General features: G+C 40.0%; 1 protein-coding gene across 1 annotated transcript in view; it reads right to left on the minus strand.

Annotated features, from left to right (window-relative positions):
- The window catches only part of LOC122989413 (phosphodiesterase 4D interacting protein), a 110,357-nt gene that overhangs the window by 48,642 nt on the left and 43,216 nt on the right, over window positions 1-18,499 (minus strand). Inside the window, exons 4-9 of the mRNA XM_044362283.1 lie at window positions 14,424-14,534; window positions 10,332-10,408; window positions 4,830-4,953; window positions 4,512-4,672; window positions 3,788-3,902; window positions 2,312-2,347 (exon numbers count right to left, since the gene is read on the minus strand). Of these exons, the coding sequence (XP_044218218.1) occupies window positions 2,312-2,347; window positions 3,788-3,902; window positions 4,512-4,672; window positions 4,830-4,953; window positions 10,332-10,408; window positions 14,424-14,534 (624 nt within the window). The remainder of the gene's footprint in view (window positions 1-2,311; window positions 2,348-3,787; window positions 3,903-4,511; window positions 4,673-4,829; window positions 4,954-10,331; window positions 10,409-14,423; window positions 14,535-18,499) is intronic.

The following is an 18,499-nucleotide window of genomic DNA, read 5'->3' on the forward strand; positions in this document are numbered from 1 at the left end:
TAATCACCAGATGAAAAGATGATGAGGATAATAACACTGCAAGCAACAGTTTGCTGCTATTTTTTAATGTATACTTGTTGGTCAGTTCTTCCTTTTGCATATTTTCTTTGTTTAATTAAACCTCAGCCTGCAGGCGTTGAAGCCAAAACGACTCTGTTACTGGAAAAAAACAGTTAATTCCTCTTCCCCTCCAGATCATTAATGTCAAAACACTGGGTGACAACTTGTGCGTAATTCAAAATATTACACTTTCCACTTCCAAAAAGGCTTTTTGTGTGTGAGTGTGTGCAGGGTGTGAACTGAAAAAACCAGGCCTGTGTGTGTTTTCCATCAGCTTCATCAAATTCTCTGAATTGTCAACGTGGAATGAGTTCATGCCTTTCCCAGGGGGGGGGCATGCGGTCCCAGCTCGGCCTTCACATGCATATCACACTGAAGGCAGAGAGGAGGAGGAGGGAGGAGGAGGAGGGAGGAGGAGGAGGAGGGAGGAGGAGGAGGGAGGAAGGGGGAGCGTGCTCACATGACGCTTTAATCGTGCAGCAGCAGCAGCAGCAGCAGCAGCAGGACTGTGATGTCATTTTCAACACGATGCTTTCAGGACTTTTTCCCACAGATACTCGAGTCTTCATCCGTCTTTCATTATCGCAGCAGGCTTGGATGTGTTGTTGATACAAATGTTCTCACATGTGATTTGTTTTCTTCCCCTCTCTCTCTCTCTCTCTCTCTCTCTCTCTCTCTCTCTTTTTTTTTTTTCTCGGGGCCACATTTGTCACCCCTACAAGGCCTCTGGAGACACGACACCAAAACACTGATCAAACACCGAGGCACGCAATCAAAAATCAATTAATCCTAATCAGAGATAAGTACCAAACAGCGCTGACGGACTGCGCCCTCGCTGTTTATTTGTCTTAAAGTGGCAGAAATACTAGAAAGTGACAGCGGAGAATTAACGTCCACGCGGACAGAAGAGGTGTCTCCGCTGATTTTCTTCTTTTTTTTTTTTTTTTTTTTTTTGGTTTGCGCCAAGTAAACAACTTCTCCCCTCTGTGCATGAAACGAGCTTCTATGTGGAGCAGCCTGCAGACAGTGAGCTGATTATAATTATAACTGGCGTCAGTGGGGAGAGTGGAGGCTGAATTAGCAGGACTGTACTGTACTGTACGTGTGAGATGACTCCGCAGTGACCCTGATACTGACTCTGCTGCTGCTGCTGCTGCTGCTGCTGAATGTGACCTAATATTAGACAAGCAGGGGTGATATGAGGGCGCTTCTGATGGGACAAACTGTTCACATCAGACACTTTGATAAGATAGGAGAGAAAAAAAAAAGATGTTTCTGTGTGTTTTAATAGTGGAATAAATACTTATAATGAAATATTTATTGCTCTCTGAGGGTTTTATGTTAACAAGATGCATAGCAACAGATACAGAGAACACTGTATCCATCATAATAAGACTTTTCTGTCATGTATATTGAATGTTTTGTGTCTTTTTGAATTTGTATAACTGTATATTATGATGTGTCATGTGATCTATCCCAGCTGTTGTTGCTGTCTAGTGTCTTGTGAGCCCACATAGGCTGATGCAGGACATTCATTCACTTAAACAAATCAACCAGTGGAAACAAGGAATGACAGAAGTAAAGAATAAATTAAGGAGGAAGAGCAGAAGGAAGTTGTAGATGAAGAATAAGGATCTCTGGTACAACTACTTCCAAGGTGCACGGAGAAGGGAAGGAAGTCTTTCGGCTTGCGGCCTTCATCAGGGTCATCGTCCACACTGATGAAAGCCGCAAGCCGAAACGCGTCAGTCGACTAATAAAGTTGTTCTTCATACTACACGTGTTGCTGGAGTTCTCATCTCTCAAGATTAGAAAAAAGGAAAGAATTGAAAGAAGGAACGAGGGAAGAAATGAGCGAAGGACGGATAGGAGATTGAAGAAAGTAAACTGGTCAAATACTTAACTACAAATAAAACTTCTGCATTTAAAGTTAAAGTATTTAATCTAATAACAGTAGAGAGTCTCCCAGACAGTACACCTCAAAATAAATGCATTTTTCATCTATGCAGTGCAGATTAGACGCCACTAGGTGGAGCTGCCTCTTCATGATCTGAGAGGAGGAAGAACTGGGAAGACTGGGACTCATAATGGTGTTTTATCTGACGTCCAACTCACCAACAACAACAACAACAACAACAACAACAACAACAGAAACCAGTAAAACAAGTCTGTAAATGTGTTGTTGAGTAGATTGAGAGTCTCTACTGTTCAATAAATAAATAAATAGAAACCAGGTGAATCTTCGTCTTACCTGCATCTCTGCATGGACTCGGTGGTCGTTGTGACTCTGTTGGGGAAAGAAGTGAACTTATGTTACAAAGATAAAACAAACTAAAATGTGTTTTTCTTACTACGTCTCCTTTTTAAATTGAAAATAAGACAAAAGATGGTTTTGATATTTTATGCAAAGTGATGAGTCATGAGCCCAAAACATATGAGCCGCCGTATCAGGTAGCGAGTACAGTATTTATTAAAACCCAAAAATAACATACACGTGTTTTCATCTTAAGGGTAACGTGCAGCTCGACCGCTTTGCCAAAGTTCCACTGACCCACATGTGGATATAAAAACAGTTTGATATCTAAGCCTGGTGGCCTGGTTGCAGTCTGAGCCAGAAACACGCAGAACACAGAGAGGAGGAGGAGGAGGGAGGAAGAGGAGGAGGAGGAGGGCAACCGGTGTTTCAGAGTGAAATTTAAGACTTAATATAAAGATGGAAATAAAAAAAAGGCAAGTTTATGAATAAAATCTCTTTGTTTTTTAGCTCTAGAGGTCTTAAATTGGTTCAGATGAAACTGTGTTGGCACAGTGTCATTTTATAAATATCAGACTCATTTATATATTTGGATGTTTTTTCATATGTTAAGTATCTAGTGTGGATACTGAAGGTGTCAGACTTTATTTATACTTGATTTTCCTGCTATTTTATCCGTTCTGCACACAGAGGAACCCTCCTCTGCTGCTCCTCCTGAAGTTTATTTACTTTCTTTCCCATTTAAAGGCTTTTTTGGGGAGTTTTTCTTTATCTGAATTGAAGGTTTAAGTAAAGAAAGTGTTGCAATGTTTGCTATATACTGTAAACCTCATGAAGAACTTTGTAACCTTGGTGATATTGGGCTATGTAAATACAATTAATAATTGAATTATTGTTTTAGACATTTAATAATAATAATAAATACCAGCTGGTTTGGCTGCTAGTTGCGGCTTCTCAAATGTGAAGATTAGAAGCTTTTCTGCATCGTACACAATTATAAACTGAATATCTTTGGATTTTTGATTATTGGTGTAGTGACCGTGGGCTCTTATTTTTATTTTTTGACATTTTATAGACAAACTGATTAAGAATTAATTGTTTAATTGAGAAAATAATGTTCAGATTAATAGATAATAAAAATAATTGTTTGAATTTTGCAGAATAAAATCACTGAGAATGTGGGTTAAATCAATATATCTGATTGGTTCTTCATCTCCAAATATGAAGTACATATGATTATTTATGCAATTATTAATTATAGCTGCTCTTTAAGATTTTTCTTACAGTTTTCTGTCAGTCAGAGTGAATCATGTGATAAATGTTTCTTCACTTTTAGGAGTTTAAATACAGACACAGTTGTCTTGTGTCATGTGATCTGATTGGAGGAACATGTGTTCGTACTATGTGATTAAGTCCGACTTGTTTGGTCTGTAAGTTTATATCTGTGTATAGATGAAGAGGAGGTAAATATACCTCAGCTCCCAGCTCCTTCTTCCTGACAGAAGAGGAAAGGTTTTGAACTTTGACCTCGAGCTCCTCGACCTGCAGGCCCAGTGAACGTTTCTGCTGCTTCAACTCCTCGATCACCCTGAGAGAGAGAGAGAGAGAGAGAGAGAGAGATGGAGAACAACAGTTAAAGTTTCTACACTCTACATATCTAACTGCGAGCCTCTACTGGGGTCGGATACAGTATGTAGGTCAGAGATGTGGCTCTTTGTTCCAGGCAGGAGACTGTTTTTGACAAGGTCAGTAGATAAAAGCGTCAGAGCCAACAGATCTGTCAGCGCCGCCGAGCTGTGAATAGCACAGATATCAACAGCAGACATCTTCCAGAACCTCAGAGCCAACTAATGATCATTCCCATTCCAGATTTCAATTAACTCATAAATTATTTAGTCTATAACTGGACAGAAAATGATAAAAATTTCCATTTCATCTCTTATTTTGTCCCACCAACAGTCCAAAACACGAAGATATTCAATATATAATTATATAAAACTGATAGAAGCTGTCGGTTTTATGTTACTGACTAATTTATTTATTAACTATTTCACCACTACTGTAAATCCATCAAACAGAAACCTATAAAACATCTGTCTACAGTCTATGAAATCCATTTTAAACCAAATTGTCACCGTTTCAGCAAAAACAGACACATTTCTGATTCTCCGAGATGAGGGCCAAATCCGGAAGTCACCTGTCTTTATCCGCCAGGGCCTGCTGGGCGAGTCGTCCCACGTCGCCTCCACACTCCTCCATCCTCTTCACCATCTCTCTCTCCAGAGCCAGGCATCGCTGGGCCTCCGAGTCCGCCAGAGAGGCCATCTGCTCAGCCTCGCCTCGCGCCAGCAGGGCCTCCTGTGAACGCAGCACAGACGGGAGAAGAAGCTGCTTAATGTGTGATAAACATCGAACTAATGCAAACCTGCTCCGAGTCTTTTTGATGCCCTTTAAACGACATCAGCATGTTTGTGTGTGTTTGTGTGTGTTTGTTTGTGTTTGTGTGTGTTTGTACCTCTTGCAGTAGCTGAACTTTGGTTTCGAGGATTTCCTGCATGTGGCTGATCTCCTCCTGCCGCTCCGCCAAGCGACGCTGCAGCTCTGCTTCATTCTGATTGGACAGGCACTCTGCGGTTGACCTATGATGATGTCACATAGTTTGGAGAAAACACTTTAAAAGCAGCAAAAATTAAAAGCTTACTTTAAGGGGAGTGAGATCAAGTCTGGAAACATTTGAGAAACTTAACAAGAGCCTTTTAAACAATGTAGTTGACAGCAAAAACAAACATTTAAAGTAATGACAAGTGAAAGTTGTTTGAAGGTCAATGAAGAACCTTCAGATGATGTCTGAAAAAAGTAAAAGGGGAGCTTAAAGAAGAATGTCTAGAAAGACTTTTTGCCCTTTAAAACCCTTTAAAAATGTTTGATTGTCTGTGAGGAACTTTCAGAAGACGTCCTAAAAACTTTCATTTAATTTCTAGATTGAATGTTAATAAAACATGAATAAAAAGATGCTGTTGAAACATGTTATTCTGGCTCCTCATTGGACATCTATTAAATTAATGTGAAAGGTGTTAATTGAACATCGTAATGTGAAAATATGAGTAAAAAAAATGTGTTTATATGCAAAAATCTCTCTTGTCAATGTTGAATTAACCTGCAGATATTTTGCAGCTTGAATGAAGTCAGTGTGTTTGCAGAAAGTCAGTGAATAATACATGTATGCAATAAAAACGCTGAATGCAGCAGCAGATGGGTTTTATTTCATTGACTTCTTTTCCCCCCGAAGACACCAAACATTCATGATTTATTCATGTCGGGTCACTTCGGTCAGACTGTCATTAACAGGAGTCCCAGCAGACTAATGATGTGCTGCATGTTTGTATGTATAAACACTTTGGATTGTATCCCACAAAATCTGATATGTCTCAGTTAGTTACTTTATATATCAGTGCGCTGCAAGTCTTATAGGATGTTATTCTTGAATGGTTTGGTGTCATCATGGTGAGAGAACTCTGTCACAGTAGAAGAGGCTTAAAAATATCACAAATCTGACGCTGTTTTCTAAACACTTTGTGCTGTTTCTTTCTAGTCTGCTTCCTCAAATAGAGGAGAAAGCACCTACTGTAGCTTTTTATTATTTTAATAACGGGAAATGGTCAATATTTTAATCTGCATGCAGATCTGCATCAAAATAAACACTGTTATACCAACACGTTCTCACTCCCAACTCGTCACATATTGAAGCTTGGTCAGGACCCCCCTGGCATCACTTTTTATTGCATTGGGTACCCCTTTAGCGTCATTTTTCAACGCGCAGTATCACAACAGTCACTGTTAAAAATTATATTATATGTTTTATGGTGTGACAACGCAGTGGTTAAGGTCTGGTTAGGTTTAGGCACAAAAACCACTTGGTTAGGGTTAGGAAAAGATCATGGTTTGGGTTAAAGGGTCAGGGTCAGGTTTTAGGGTTAGGGTTATAAAATAAACAAAAGCGGCAAGGTGGTCTTTCTGCCAACGACATTACAAGCCATCCACCGACTCCTCCACCTCCTAATAAGAAAGTAAATCAGCTTATATAGATGTCATGTGAAGTACGTCACTTCAGAAATGTTGATATGATATGTATTACAGGTGTTGAAATGTACATATTCAACGTATCTCTGGTTTGCAGAGACGTACAATGCCAACGTTTTATTCCGGCGACTAGGCTGAAATTTGTCACCTTATATAGACGTCGTCGGACTGCCCTGCACGTTAAAAAACGACGCTAAAGGGGTACCCAGTGCGTTAAAAAGGGACGCCACGGGGCCCTGACCAAGCGTCGATATATGACGAGTTGGGAGTGAGAACCGGATGATTATACATAATCATGCAGGTCATGATGACCACTGTAAAGACTTATGGTTGTTTAAAGATACCCCGTGGTGTTTTTGACCACTAGTAGTGCTATAGAGCAAAGTTTTAACAATAGGCTCCCTGTTTTGTTTGTATGTTATACATGTACACGAGCACACAGTGACGAGATACACAATTCTGCCAAAAGAAGCTTAAAGAAACACAGCAGTGTGCCAACAAGGCCAGTGAAGAAGTAGCCTGCAAGCTAGCAAACATGGATGTAAACAATGCACAACTGTTAACATTTAAAAAGCATTTGTGTGTCTTTGTTGTATAAATAAAGCAAATACATTCAACATGTTGGTTACAGTAAGTCTCAAGGACGCACACAATAAACACTGAACGTAAATGTGACTCCTAAGGGTGCCTTTAATCCAGTTAGCGTAGCAGCACCTGCAGGTTAATCGCCATTCAGTTTGTCAGGATCGCTCAGCGTTGATATGACTGTTTGTCATGAGAAACTGGTTGCAACTGCACAATGTTTTCATGTCAACAAGAACATTTTCAGGCTCATCTTAAGAGGATTAAAGGTTAGATGGAATCTGTAACAAGTGGTGAAAAAGAATCAAATTAAAAACGTTGCATAAAATCTGTTTTGGTAGAAATAGATGTTTGTCTTTATACAAGAAAACCAGGAAAAAAGAATTTTGATTGTATGTCTGACTAATGAATATGATCTAAAGTGCTGTCAGGGTTTCCACTCAGATCCTGATGCACCTTGTTTCATGATTGATTTAATTAGTTGATGACAGATTAAACTATAATCACGTTCACTAAATTCATGTAACTTATTGTGTGAAATAGCACATTAAAGTGGCCCAGCTGTTATAAATACTGGATGTGCTGCTACTGATCTGGATCTGGATCCAAACCAGAAACAAAAATTAAATCACAATGTATTTAGGGGCTTTTAAGATATCCTGCTAACAAACAAACATCTGAGTTCAAAACAACAGGTTTCTGCAGGGGGGAAAGGAAACATGGACTCCAGGAGTGGGGGAGGGGGGGGGGACGTCTCCTGACCTCCTCTGAGGGACGGAGGTGGAGATTATTATGGTCTGTCGCTGCTCCACCACTCAGCAACTTCTACAGGCAGGAGGTCACACTCGGCTTTTCCTCCTCTCGTCCATCAGCCGGGCTCTGTTAATAGCTCTAATGATAAACTGTGGCCTGGGAGTTTATTTATGAAACAGCAGGAGATTGAGAGAGACTGAACTTCACCCAACATGAACACATTTACTCTCCTCATTGGCTGGAATTTCTGCCCTGTTTCATTATTTTGACAAAGTGCTTATTTGACTGACTTGATTATTGTCTATAAAACACTGAGCTAATGGTGCTGCTGTGACTTCCATCCATTACGGATAATGATCATTTACAAAGCTAACAGACATGCTGACTACAAGTCTTGTCTTGAATTTCTTTTGGAATATGAAGCAACAAAATAAACAGATTTCAGTGTCGATTCTGAAACCTAATGTCCAAAATGTCCAGAAAACTGCACCAAAAAACATAATTTTTTTGGCCACATGTGAGGAGAAGAAGTCTACACAAAAGCTGAAGAAACACAGTCAGCCCTGATATATTATCATCTCAAACAGCCGATCCAACAGATACAAAAGCAACATGATCAATATTCACTCTTCTTTTAGCTTTGGTTCGGTCTCCAGAAACTCCTGGGAAAAATATCTCTAATATCTCGTTTAGCTGCTAGATGCTAACTGTGTCTGTCTGCTGTTTGTTGCTGGCTGTTGCTGTGCTGCAAAACCAAAACTACGAGCTAAAAGAGGCTAAGCTCAGCAGATAATTCTCTGAGGGATTTTAATTACTGCTACATTTGTGCAATGGAGTAGGAAGAATTGTGAAGCATTTATGCATCATTGCTATAAACTTTGGATCTGGATATTGGTCCAGATACCCTGCTGCACTTTTCTAGACGGTACGTCAAAGTCAAACCAGACAAAGTAAGTCTGATACTGGAAGAGTATTTTCCACAACCTTGCAACCCAAAAGTTATTCTTATTAATTGCTTATAAATTATCTAAATGGTATACTAACATAATAAAAACCCTTTATAAAGGGGGACTTATCAGATATGTTTCATATGACATTCATTCATATTTCATGGCAGCAGATAGTGGAGAAAGATGAGATACATGGGGCAAGAGAGAGACACCTGACATATGACTGTGGCTCAGCAGGTAGAGCAAGTCGTCCGCTAATCGGAAGATCGGCGGTTCGATTCCCGGCTCCTCCAGTCCACATGCCGATGTGTCCTTGGGCACGATACTTAACCCCCGAATTGCTCCTGATGGCTGTGCCGTCAGTGTATGAATGTGTGTGAATGGTTAGATTTCCTCTGATGGGCAGGTTGGGACCTTGCATGGTAGCTCCTGTACCCATTCAGTGTATGAATGGGTGAATGTGATTTGTAGTGTAAAAGTGCTTTGAGTGGTCGGAAGACTAGAAAGGAGCAATACAAGTACAGTCCATTTACCATACAACAAATATGCCTGTTGTCTAAATCTAAGTCCTGAAAGATATTTTTTTTAAATCTTGTGTGAAAAAGTTATTATCTTTTATGCAAAATATGGATCTAATATCTTTTGTGCACAAGATAATAAATATATTTTGAGCACAAGCCATTTTAGTTATAAAGGTGGCGCTAGAGAGCACATTTTGGCACTTTGGGGGTCACTTTTTACATTTTATCAAATGTTTCACCAGACCTGCTGTGCATGCCAAATTTGGTGAGTTTTTGAGCATGTTTAGGGGGTCAAATTAAGGGTTTAAGTGGCGTAATAATAAAGAAAGAAACAAACAAACAAACACGGGCTCGCTCCCTAATTATCCTCTGGGACTGTGGGGGCTCAGTAAGATTCAACCAATACGTTTCTCCATTTCTTACAGTGGAGTGGAGTATGTTAGGGGAGAATCAGCTCAGTATGGAGAGAAGGGAAGAATGGTCTAACTCTGTCAACGTTCATATTGTATTTAGAAGGACTTGAAACAGTTTGAATCTCGGCTCAGATGGAAAACACTATCACAGAGAGCAAACTATCAGAAAGCACAAGCTGGGTTTGCAGGTCATTGTTCTGATCGCAGAGTGTGTTGGCAGAGAGGAGAGGAGTTTAAAAGAAACTGATACACTGACAGACAGCTGCTTCACATGCAGACAGGTGCTGGAGCTCAAATAGTTCCAGACTCAGCAACGCAATAAACCACAAGGCACCTCTGCCCTTTTACTCTCCCCTACTACTCCAAACCTCCCCCCTTCAAAACAAACCCACAGTCCGCCTCCCTTCACCTCCTCAACCTTATCCCCTCTCCATCCTCCGTCCCAGAACACAGAGCCACTTCATCCTCTTCAAAAGCATTTCGCTGCCGAGTCCATGCATGGCATTCCTCAGAGCTTAGTCTGTGTTGTGATAGCTAGGTGAGTCTACAGGCCAGCGGGCTCGCGTGTGATGAGAGGCCGCCGTGTCCCCGACTGAGGGTGCCCGAGCCTCTGATTTGTGGACTCATGGGAAATAATCAAACTAGCGACAGCAAGAGTGTTTCTTTTTTGCAGTTTCTCACTCAAGTTTCTCTAAATCTGAGCAGAAGTCGTACTCACAGTGCTTTGTCCAGAAACTGCTGTTTCTCCTCAAGCTCCTTTTTCAGACTCTCCACTTCAACCTTCAACTCGATGTTCTGAAAACGACAAGAAGACACATTAAACACAACGATAAGAACTCGCAAATAGGAAGTAAAGTTCAGTTTTAACAACAGTGATCGGCTCCATGGGATACTCAGTGGAAATGAATGTAGATTTAGCCGTCATAATGAAGAAGTCCCCCTATTTAGCATTCATAAGCAGTAAATAAACATTTATTACATGTTTATAACACACTATAATGTAGATATAAGCAGATATCAGATATATAGCAGATATATAATTCCTCCTGTGGGCATCTATAAGTACAGGCTGCTGTACAAACAGGTAATGAATGAAAATATAGTAAAACACAGTTGTGAAAGTATAAAATATGTCTTCACAGCAGAAGACATATGCTGTACATTAATCAATGCTTAGAAATGTTCTTATATCTGCTAATAACTACATTATAGTGTGTTATAAACCATTTATTACATGTTATAGACACTAAACAGTGGGATTTTTTTAAGTAGTATTGTAAGTAATTGTTATCAGGACAACTAATAAAGCTGCATGATTGTGGTAAAATCACATTTTATATTGCTGGGAGCACTGAGCCTGAACCATACAGTAAAGCTGTGGCCAGAAAACTAAAATAATGAGCTAAAAGCAGCTAAAAAGCTCTGTAGAATAGGAATAAAGAATTAGGAATACATGGATTAAATATGAGGCTCATAATTAAACAATATTGAGGGATTTATTCTAAAAAAGAGGCAGATGCCGAGTTATAAAATAAGGATTCAGCCTTTAAGAGTTTGAGGAGTAAAAGATGCTTTGATCAAATCAATGTTAAACATAGGGACCAAAGAATTACTTAGCATAGATAAATGATAAATGAGTTAATCAATGAGCTTGTTTGATTCTTTTCTTTAGTTTTTTCCCCCGTGTGTATGTGTGTAGATATGTATGTGTATATGTATAGTTTATCATACTACCTTGTTTTTTCTTTACTATTATTATTGTTATTATTATTTATTTTCATTATAAAATACATAATATATATAAAATACTGTAAGAATGTTAGAATTATGAACGCTATCATATGTAAGCAAATGTAAATCTACGTTAAAAAGTATAAAAAAATTGATGACGATGTTCTGCAGTCTGTCTGAGGACAGTTTACACATTTTCTGCTGTTAATCTAAAACTATTAATTGTTGCAGTTTTAAGGTAAATCAACAATGTCTGATGAGTAAAATCCCTGGTAAAAAACTGGTGTTTTATTACAATATTGACGTAGAATCAATTCATATCAAGACCACAAAATATATTAACATCTGCTCGGCTGGAACAGCAGGTTAACATTATTCACCCCAAACACTGTTTTTGTGTGTTATGTGCAGATTGTTTTATGACATAATATATATATTTATATTAAACACGAGAACATGAATGCACTCTGAGGTGTTTGTGTATGTTTCCATACGGACAATAAACAACTTTGCAGAACCTGCTCAGTGCTGCAGAGACTCCACAACACACGAGTCTCACGTGCTGACCCGTATCTCTGGGAGCTCAGCAGGACTATAAATAGCCGGTAGGGATACAAACACCTGCTGTATCTGTCTTCTCCGCAACCCCCCCTGTGTATAGCCATCTACCACTCTGCCCCCCCCCCCCCCTACCCCCTTCCTCTGTACCCAGCAACACCTCCACTTTTAACTCTTGGCTCTGGATGCAGCAACAAACTGGACTGAACTGGCTGTCAGTCGGCTCAAGTGCAGGTATCTGCATGTGTTGATGATTTGATGTTCTGTTCTGTGCATCAATCTGAAATGACAGAACTTTATGTATCCGTGTACAGCAGGTCAGATTACTGACACACTGACACACAACACAGGTGCACATGAGCCTTGTTGCTTGCTTATGCTGCGCTTGGAAATGCTCTCACATGCAATGTACAGTATGAGCACGCACAGCGTTCACACATGCACGCACACAGCGGGCCCGAGGGCTCTCAGATCAACATAATGTGGGTCATCGGGTCTATAGTGGCCGATGGAAAACAGGTCAAACACTGCAGGGGCAGTAGAAACAGTTTGTCTTTCTGTCCACTGTCTGTTCGTGACCTTCCTCCGTCCTGGCAGGCAAAACAGTGTATTTAAAGCTCTTTGTTTCTCTTTTTTTAACAGACTCTCACTGATAAACATCTTTTAAAAGAAACAGATGCGTTTCAACTGTTTTTCATCTGTTCTACAACTGTTTTTTTTTTGTTTAATGTTGTCATGGGTTTCAAAATTTCCTGTATTTTTGCTACTACTGCCAGAACATCATGTTGAGCACAGTTTCCAGCATACATGGTCCTCTGAGCTGAGGACAGCTCAGAATATACTTCCACTAATGCAAAGTGACAGAAAAAGATGGCGAGAGCAAATAAAGCTGTTCGTTATGCTGCAGATCATTCAGAGTAAAAAAAACAGCAACACATTACACATGTACATAAACACGTACAGCTTACATTCTAAATTACAATTAAATAATAATAATAAATTATGATCTACTTGCACTTGCTACTGTTTGGACACTAACTTTATTTCATTTTACTGGTATCTACTAATCTAACGAGTGGTGGGAAGTAACTAACATGACGCACCAGATGGTTTGTTACACAGAACCATCGAGAAGTCGCCTTGTTTGGAAAAGGGCGGCACTTTCAAAAAATACTTGGCACGTGATTGGATGAACCATCTGTCTATCACCGTCTTACCTCGCAAGGCAGCTGGATTCGCAAGATCATGTGAGAATCCTCACAAGATGCTGATTGGTTCAAACTACCGGTGGATCTCGTGATGTCGTGATCTCGCGAATCCAGCTGCCTCGCAAGCTCAGGAAGTAACTCTGCTACAACGCGTTGTTACAAACGAACATGTAAACATAGTTTTAGCATTAACAACCACAGATTTTTACCTGTCGGAGATGTAATAACGCAGTAAAGATGTAAATATCTTCTGTTAATATCTTCTGTTGTTGGCCGAGCGGCTTTGGGAGTTTTCTAAAGTCTGGGGGAAAAAACTCCACAAAAGATCCGTAGAGATTTCCCATTTTCAATTTGTTTGATGGCCCATGAGTAGCTGCGATATCTTAAAGCTAGCTGTGTTGTCTTGCTGTGATCAGTCCTCCTGTTAATGCTGGACTGTCTAAGATCCCTTCCTGATGTGCTTTCAATGTAATGTATTTTTGTATTTCAGGTAAAAATATAATCTAAAGTTTGTCTGTAACTAATGTGAGGCTTAAACAGTGTGAGTTAGTCAAATTAAGAGGATATCCTCTGAAGTTACAGTCTTTTTAGTACAAAATTCTCTCTTTTTGGTCACTTTTTTTCCACTGCAGCTCAACAGGGAAACAAAAAAAAGGGAACTTTGATACCTGACTGTTGTTTGAAGACAGACTTGAACAATTGTGAACTCGTGCTTTAAGGCATCTGTATGCTTCAAAGTGTTTGGTGATTAGTCGAACAGCGCTGGGAGCCCCCTCCCCACACAGGGAGCATCTGCTGTTCAACAACCCTAACTTTCTGAAATGGACGATCCAGCATTAAGGTCCATTTTATGCAGGGATTGGTTGGGTGCTTGGAGCTAAGAAAGCAGGTTTGAACACACTTTTTGTGTGAACTCCCTGAACGCCACGGAGGAGAGACTGTGTGAGTGCAGCCTTTTCACTCCTCCGTCAAATGTGTCTGTTCAGAACAGCTATAAACACTTTTGCCCATAGATGTGTTTGGACGACACATTAGAAACATGCTGAAGCCTTTAAGCAGCCGCTCAGTTTGATCTGACAGCACTGAGGCAAACTAGTCAACCTCACAGACGTCTGACTGACAGTTTGTGTTGCGGAGCAGCCTGAGACCTGCTGTCAGTCCGAGTTAATGTCAAACACAAACCCGCAGAGCTGAGAACAACAAGGCTGACTGCACCCTAGAGCAGATAACCACAGACACGCAACAAATGCATGCAAAAACAAACAGTTTTGAGTAACTTCACGCTTCATTAGTCACGAATATTTCTCACTCACCCTCTTGTGCACGTCATCGCTGCTCTCCTCAAACTTCTGCTGGATCTTCTCCTCCAGGAAGTAGATCCGGAGCTTCAGGCTGAAGTTCTCCTTCTTCAGGTCGTTCAGGTGCTGCGAGATAGTGCGGTAACCACGGAAACCACAGTTAGACATGGTAACAGGTGGCTCTTTTGTAGGGGGCATCGTAGCCCCCCATTTAGCACAGCATAATATGTGAAAAGACAGGACTGAAGGGGAACACGGCTGCCTAAAGAATCAAACTATCCTGATAAAAATCAGACCACAGATCAGATTCCTGCTCTCAGACGGAGAACGTGAACAGAGTCGTGGTCAAAACATCAAGTGGACATGAGCTCCTCACAGTTTGGATTTGTTACAGGAGGGTCAGAGATGGCATACAGGCGGGCAGGAGGGGATTATGGGTGCAGGGAGGGAGGGGGGCAGGGGGGCGCGGGGATGTTTCCTTTTTTACCACGAGGAAGTCATGCCAAGAATTTGAGACAGGAGAGATTGTGCACATGTGTGTGTGTTGATAACAGGCACAAATGCTGAGCTACTGTAGAAACCTCTTCACGCTCACGAATGTGTTGGAGACACGATCAAAGTTTTTTGACTTGAATGTTGTTTATTTAGAGCAGCCGACTTGAGATCTTAGACTTTTTCCTTTGAGTCCAGGCCTCGAATTTAAGAGAATTCTGAGAATTACACTTAAAAATGCTGCAAAGTTATTTGCTTACAGTAAAGTGAGAGGTGTTGTAACCAAGACAAAGATTAACCTCATGCATGGTTCATTCTTCTAAAAAAAAGATTCTGAAGTTATTCACCAAAAAACTGTAAATTCAAAATGTATTCAAATTAAAAGACTCCAGTAGCAAGCACAACTTCCCACCATATAAACATTGTTGTAATTGTAACTGGTCAAAATGGAAACAAAAATAAAACTAAACCTTGCTGCTCACATAGCAGGAACATCAGAAAAATAACACTTATTAAGAGGAATCTACCAGCAAATTGACCAAAAAAGAAGCAGTGAAAGACATTGCAAAATAAACAAATTTGTCATTTGTCATTTCATGTGTCAGAAGGTGGATTCTTGCCTTTGTGAAAACAGAACCAAACAAACTCCTCTTAACCAACGTCAGACGCTTAAAATAATTTACAAAACAAGAGCAAAGACAATCTGATTTCATCCTGCTGCTGCGATGAGTCAGTAGAGTTTTGATGGTGACTTGCAGCTCCAGGGTTAGAATCAGGCTAAATATAGTTGTCACATATTAAAGTCATTGCAAAAGCATATGAGTCACTTTATTTCAACATGTAGCAGATCTTTGTATATTGAATCCTGTTGAAACACTTTTTATATGCAGACTAGATGCCAAACTTTTACTTTTCAACAACATTTAGAGCAGTTTTAATCTGGGAAAAGATCCAAAGAGTTTTCTAAGATAAACCAGCTGCAACTTCACTCATTTAGAAAGCTTTCAAACCTTAAAGCAAGCCTTTGGTTCCTCTTATCTCTCAGGTTGGATCCTTGTTTGTAAACATCTCCGGAGTCGAGACGGCGTGCGACCACAAGGAGGCGCTAACGCTCTACCTGAGCTCAGAGGATCCCAACGTCTCCACAGATCTACAGACGGAGCTGCAGCCATCCAGCAGCTATTTAAAGAAGCTGTTGCCCTGCGGCTGTCACTGAGGAATGCTGCACTGGGAGACGCTGATCACGCATGCAGGGCCGTCTGATGTGCTGGCACACAGTACGAGACTGACTGACTGCAGTTTCAACTACACACTAGCATATGGCTGAATGCAGGAACACATGTTGTATCCACATTCTGCACATACATACACACACACACAAGAGGAGAAAATATATGCAGAGAGCTTGAATGTGAACTAGTTATGTAGAAAATGAAAGACACAGAAAAAATACTGCACATTTGCTTAAAGTCCTGGCTGGATTAACATCTCCAGTCTTAAAGGGCCAGGACACAGTTAGTTGCAGGCACAGTAACGTCAATCATACTTAACACAGTTTTTTAGAGTTTCCTTAAAAACTACAATTTGTGTAACACTATATAATACAGACTGCAAAATTATGAGCGCTGATCTGTTTAAAATAACCACACATCTGCTTCTCATAGGGCCCACATCCGTCAATAAAGCAATGATGGCTGTCATTTGTCTTACGTTTTGTCCAAAGTCCCAGTAATTGTATCCTTTTCTGATATCTTAACAGATAAACGGTGGCTTATAAGACATGAAAATGAGACTGTGAATCTAATAGTCACTGTGACACTGAAGTCTTTATACAGTGGAAAGAAGAATTACCTCTGGATGTAGGTATTAAATCAGTTTGAACATGACTTCTCCACATGTTTAAAAATGCATTCAGACAAATTAACTGAACCCTATCTAATTACAGTTTGGAGATTTTCCTCAGAAAAAAGGCAAAGAACACTAGAGACTAGGAGAAGAATTGATAGTCTAGAGAGTTCAAATATTTACAGGATTTAGGTGCTTTTTAGTAAGTTATTCCAAGTTTTGTAGATGTAAGTAGATATCTCAGAAAACTTACAAAAAATGAACAAACTTCACATTTTGTGATATATATATATAATGTAGGTTGTTGCTCTATATGCTGTTATATTGTTGGGTGGTTTGTGTTCTCGTTTTTTGTCCAAAACAGGGATATTCGGTTTAAAATCATATAAAACAGATAAATGAAGCAAATCTGAGACCTTATAGAAGCTGGAACCAGAGAAAGGTTGGCAATGTATTTGATAAATGATTAATTGATTATCAAAGTGGGTGTTTTTCTGTCTCATCATATCAGTATTATTGTTGTTGAATTATTTTTTGTACTCACTCTAACACTAATAGAGACATGATTTGTAAATATGTAAAATGTTAAACAATTTGAAGGTGTGAGTCGTTCCTCATCTTCTAATCTACAGCGTCTACATCTTAAATACAGTATAGAGACAAAGTACGTGCACATCCTGCTTTGGGCTCCTTAGTTCCAATGAAAGGAAATCTTAAAGTTACCACAAACAATGATAGTTCTGACGATGATGTTCTTCCAACTTTTGTGTTTGTTCCTTTCCTGTTTCAACATAGCAACACCTCCGTGCACAAAGCAGCTCATAAACAAATGGTTTTCCCAGTTTGATGTGGAAGAACTTCAGAGCCCCGACCTCATACCCCTATCCAACACCACCGAGCCAGACCTGATCACCCCAACGTCAGTGTTGGACCTCTCGTGTGAGAAAATCCAAGCAGCCAGGTTCAAAAATCACACGTTCAACTATCACATACGAGTGTAATATTCATGTGTCCTCATACTTTTGGCCACATACAACTCCTCATCTAATATCCAGACACACGCACACAGTGTCCACAGAGATCTAGACTGATGGAGAAACACTGGCTGACTACTGAAAATGTTACCTAAAGCCATTTATCAATAACTAATAATCGAGGGGAGAGAATGAACAAAAAAACTTCTTTATAAGATTCTCAATTTGAGAGAGTCTGAAAACTACAATAATCCATCCAAATATCAACTAGGTTGTCATCTGCTCATCTGCTTTTGTTGTATAAGGTGATCATAACAGAACACACACACACACACACATACACACACAGAGAGTGATAGTTTTTTGGCCACAGTGATCAAGAGAGTCAGTCACAAGTGCATCATCCATGCCGAAACTGAAAACCAATCTGAAGTCGACAAGAGTTGGAGAGAAGACTTTGACCGCGGCGGCTCATCCAAAGGTCACGCAGAGAGAGAGAGACGACTGAATTTATTACAACACGACGTGTCCGTGAAATGAAATCATCCTAATTCTGCAGGACTTTTCCAGCGTCAGAGCATAATCCAATACTAGAGACGGGAGGGGGGGAAAAAAAAAAGAAAAGCAGCATTATTACATTTTTCCAGACTCTCGCTGCTCTAAACTTCTACCCCACTGTGTCTTATGATTTGGGAACAAAACTCGGACCCCAGTTATTAGAATCAGAAAGGATTAAGACCTGAAACACCAGGACCAGAGAGGATCCACGTCCCAACACAA

The sequence above is a fragment of the Thunnus albacares genome, chromosome 9, assembly GCF_914725855.1.
Source record: "Thunnus albacares chromosome 9, fThuAlb1.1, whole genome shotgun sequence".
NCBI classification, from domain to species: domain Eukaryota; kingdom Metazoa; phylum Chordata; class Actinopteri; order Scombriformes; family Scombridae; genus Thunnus; species Thunnus albacares.